At 32.3% G+C, this 4,749-nt stretch overlaps 1 protein-coding gene across 1 annotated transcript; it reads left to right on the forward strand.

Annotated features, from left to right (window-relative positions):
* The first annotated feature begins 275 nt into the window (after positions 1-275).
* On the forward strand, positions 276-2,580 carry LOC119611107 (glucose dehydrogenase [FAD, quinone]-like). The gene has a single exon (XM_037966575.1). The coding sequence runs from the start codon at positions 429-431 to the stop codon at positions 2,286-2,288; it is 1,860 nt and encodes a 619-aa protein (XP_037822503.1). The 5' UTR covers positions 276-428; the 3' UTR covers positions 2,289-2,580.
* Positions 2,581-4,749: the final 2,169 nt, after the last annotated feature.

The raw sequence follows: 4,749 nt of genomic DNA on the forward strand, positions 1-4,749 counted from the left end.
TGCAAATCAAATTAAAATTTGTCAAAAATTGTCATTTAGGTTTTTATTCACCAAATTTTCACATATTTACAAAATTATATAGTCATCATTTAAATATCAATATAGCCCGTTTCATTTCTGTTTAAGGGGTATTTATATGGTGTTTGTTTTTATATTTTTTGTAAAAAACATATGATTAAAACAACAACAACAATAATAATAAATAATGCACAACAAAAAATAACGTTAGAAAATTTTATAAATGTTTAGAATAAAGAAAAGGTACTTTGATTCTTTCTAAGGCAGTAAAAACAGTTAAGTTCGAAGCGCGAGAAAGTAAAGTCCTGCACAAAAGTTAATGCGGCATTTGTAACGATTACGGGAATTGAAATATAAAAGCAAAAAAATACGAAAAAGAAATTTTGGAAAAAATATAATACATAACAAATATGAAACACGGGTTTCAAAAAATTTTAATTTTTTTATTTTTAATATATTTTCGTTGTATAGCGGGGCAGCAAACTAATGTGGCTTTATTCGCTTTGGATTTTTTACGGCGCGGTCAAAATGATTTAAATTTAGAGATGAAAGATAATGAAGTGAAATTGTTGAATGAATATGATTTTATAATTGTGGGAGCCGGCACGGCCGGTTGTGCTTTAGCCGCGCGTTTATCGGAAAATCCTAAATGGAAAGTTTTATTGCTGGAAGCAGGAGGACCAGAAACTTTGGCCATGGATATACCGGCCATGGCTCATTTCTTACAGCTGAGTACAGAAATTAATTGGCGTTATAGAGCCCAAACATCGGATAGATATTGTTTGGGTGTTACCAACAATCGTTGCAACTTTCCACGCGGCAAGGTGATGGGTGGCTCTTCCGTTTTGAATTACATGATGTATACGCGAGCCAATAGACGGGATTATGATTATTGGGCTGAATTGGGCAATGAGGGTTGGAGTTATAAAGATGTTTTGCCTTACTTTAAAAAATATGAAGGTTCTACGGTACCAGATGCGGACAAAGATTATGTGGGTCGCAATGGCCCTGTTAGGGTCTCCTATACCGATTGGAAAAGTCCTATAGCCCATGCTTTTGTAAAAGGTTTGCAGGAAGATGGCTTGAAGAAGCGGGACTACAATGGTCGCATACAGCAGGGAGTATCCTATTTGCAAAGTACTACTTATAAAGCCATCCGTTGGAGTTCCAATAGAGCCTATTTGTATCCCATAAAGGGCAAAAGACCGAATTTACATGTGCGCAAATATGCTTTGGTAACAAAAATACTAATAGATCCTCAAACTAAAACCGCCTATGGGGTAATATTTGAATCTCAGGGAAGATCTTATCAAGTGCTGGCACGCAAAGAAGTTATAGTCTCGGCTGGTGCTATTAATACGCCTCAATTGTTGATGTTATCAGGCATAGGACCGGCCAAACATTTAAGAGAAATGGGTATTAAGCCTTTGCAGGATCTGGCAGTGGGCTATAATTTACAAGATCATTTTGCTCCTTTTATTACTTTTCTTACTAATGTTACTAGTTTGCATTTGACGGATTTCTTTGAGGTAAATAATCTATTGGATTTTGGACGCAATACCGGTCAATTTGGTACGCCTGGAGGTGTTGAAGCCATAGCATTTTATGATCTTGATCATCCTGGCTTAGAAGATGGTTATCCCGATATGGAACTATTTCTTATAAGTGGTGGTCTAGATACCAATCCTGCTACCATACCGGCTCTCGGATTAAAGCGTGATATCTATAATGAGTTATATGGCGATATTATTAAAAAAGAGGCCAATGCATTTGTTATATTCCCCATGATTCTACGGCCACGCAGTCGTGGCAGAATATATTTACGCAACAATGATCCCCATAAATATCCCATAATCTTTCCCAATTATTTGGCAGATCCCTATGATGTTGATATTGTACTAAAGGGAATATACAAAACTTTGGATTTAATGAATCGTCCCGCTTTTAAGAACATCAATGCCCGTTTATCACCAGCTACTATACCAGCCTGCCGTAAATATGGCAACATGAAATCAAGAGCCTATTGGGAGTGCTATGCCAGGCACTTGACTTTTACCATCTACCACTACTCAGGTACAGCTAAGATGGGCCCTAGAACTGATAAAGCCGCTGTAGTGGATGCACGTTTGAGGGTACATGGCATCAAGAATTTACGTGTGGCAGATGCCAGCATTATGCCCAAACTTGTAGCAGGTCATCCTAATGGACCCGTATATATGATAGCTGAAAAGGCAGCCGATATGATTAAACAAGATCATGGTTTTATTTGAGATGTTCAGAGGTGGAGGTCTTTGTCCGCATCTGTGTTAAATTATTTTTATTTATTAAAGTGTTATAGATGGATTTCTTAAGTAATAATATTTATTTAATTTATTCATTTAACATAAATTATTGTTTGTTGTAAAACAAGGTTCCTTAGATGAAATCATTTTTGTTTTATTTTTTTTAAGAAGTTTACTACAAAGAATTTAGTAATTTATTAAAGTGAAAAAAAAAATATTTATAAATAATCAAAAGTCATTTTACTGTTAAAAAAAATAAATGTGATATTTAAATTATAAAATAAAACTCGTTTTTTGTAATATTTTTTTTTAAATAATTGATGTTAATAATTAAATTTGTATTGGATTTATTTGTACTTGATCCATTAAAAAAGTGTCTGTTTAATTTCTATATGTAAAATGTAGTTCATTTCTAGTTCAGTTCCAGTAGTTAATTAAAATAGGGAAGAAAGAAACCTAAGCATAGTTTTTTTTTTTACTCCACATAGAGTTAGTGCTCAATTATATTCATAATCTAGGATTCCATAGAAAACAAGGTTTAAGTTATGGGAGCTAGAGAAATTCGCTTTTGGTTAATGGGATGTGATAGACTATTAACAACTGGTCCGGATTTTCTAGGCCAATACACTCCTAGGAATAATTTCCTAGATTAAAAACGATGTTTTAAGATTTCTTAGGAACAACAATTTTGTCTTATCAAATAGGATTTTGGGTGTTGGTCAATTCCGAACTGAACTAGAACTGAATTGTTTGCTTCAAAACATGGGTCATTGTCAAGGCCGTTTGCGAGTTTATCGATAGTAACATCGTAAATAGATTTGACGTCATAAGTAGTTGGCATCGATACGTCAGCTGGAATTGCAGACAACCTGTCTGTGTACCAAAGTGTCCACGAAGCAATAGAAACTGGGGAGTAGCATCCAGGCCCCAGCGACAGTAATTTAACGGGTAAATTTTATGGACCTGATAGAAGTGTGTAGCCAAAATCTAGAATAGTTAGGATTAATAAAAAGACATGGGAGATCAAAATTAGGGAAATTTGTTAGTTTAAGGGCGGGTTTTTCAGATAAAACAAAGACATTCTTTGTTTAAACCTAGTTTAATGTATGTTTTGTGTTTTTCAGTAAACAGTAACGTTACTTATGTTATTGGCCAATAAAACTTAAGTTATAAGTGAGAAGACATAATTAACAAAAACAATACAACAATGATTTCGGAAGAACAAAAACTTAATATTTTAAGTAAATTGCAATTTTCTGATTTGTTTTGTTTTATTTATTATTGTTTTAAATGTTTATTTAACATTTTTCCAAAATTTTTCATTTTACAAAGGTATTATTTGTAAAAAACAGCTGTTCATTGTTTATGTTTTTGAGTGAAAAGTTGGCAATACTAACAAAGTTAACTGAACTTAAATCCATAACTGAAAAACACAATCATCGGTTAAAGTCCGTCTAAATTCGTTCCGAGTTTAAAATAACAGCAAGTTAAGCCTAGTTTAACTGAGTAGTAAGAAACCCGCCCTAAGAGTAAGAATTTTCTAAAAGCCTTAAAGTTGAAATGAACCAAGGAAAGGGAGAAGAGTCTATAAGCGAGTAGTAGTTAGTTTGTTTGTTGTTTGTTAGTTAGTTTGTTTGTTTGTTAGTTAGTTAGTTAGTAGTAGTTAGTTAGTTAGTTAGTTAGTTAGTTAGTAGTTAGTTAGTAGTTAGTTAGTTAGTTAGTTAGTTAGTTAGTAGTTAGTTAGTTAGTTAGTAGTTAGTTAGTAGTTAGTTAGTTAGTTAGTTAGTTAGTTAGTTAGTTAGTTAGTTAGTTAGTTAGTTAGTTAGTTAGTAGTTAGTTAGTTAGTTAGTTAGTTAGTAGTTAGTTAGTTAGTAGTTAGTAGTTAGTTAGTTAGTTAGTATAGTTGTTAGTTAGTTAGTTAGTTAGTTAGTAGTTAGTAGTTAGTTAGTAGTTAGTTAGTAGTTAGTTAGTTAGTTAGTTAGTTAGTTAGTTAGTTAGTTAGTTAGTTAGTTAGTTAGTTAGTTAGTTAGTTAGTTAGTTAGTTAGTTAGTTAGTTAGTTAGTTAGTTAGTTAGTTAGTTAGTTAGTTAGTTAGTTAGTTAGTTAGTTAGTTAGTTAGTTAGTTAGTTAGTTAGTTAGTTAGTTAGTTAGTTAGTTAGTTAGTTAGTTAGTTAGTTAGTTAGTTAGTTAGTTAGTTAGTTAGTTAGTTAGTTAGTTAGTTAGTTAGTAGTTAGTTAGTTAGTTAGTTAGTTAGTTAGTTAGTAGTTAGTTAGTTAGTAGTTAGTTAGTTAGTAGTTAGTTAGTTAGTTAGTTAGTTAGTTAGTTAGTTAGTTAGTTAGTTAGTTAGTTAGTTAGTAGTTAGTTAGTTAGTTAGTTAGTTAGTTAGTTAGTAGTTAGTTAGTTAGTTAGTTAGTTAGTTAGTTAGTTAGTTAGTTAGTTAGTTAGTTAGT

Source organism: Lucilia sericata, unplaced genomic scaffold, assembly GCF_015586225.1.
Source record: "Lucilia sericata isolate MDLA Ls3-8-SP2 unplaced genomic scaffold, ASM1558622v1 Contig001362F_arrow, whole genome shotgun sequence".
Classification (NCBI taxonomy): domain Eukaryota; kingdom Metazoa; phylum Arthropoda; class Insecta; order Diptera; family Calliphoridae; genus Lucilia; species Lucilia sericata.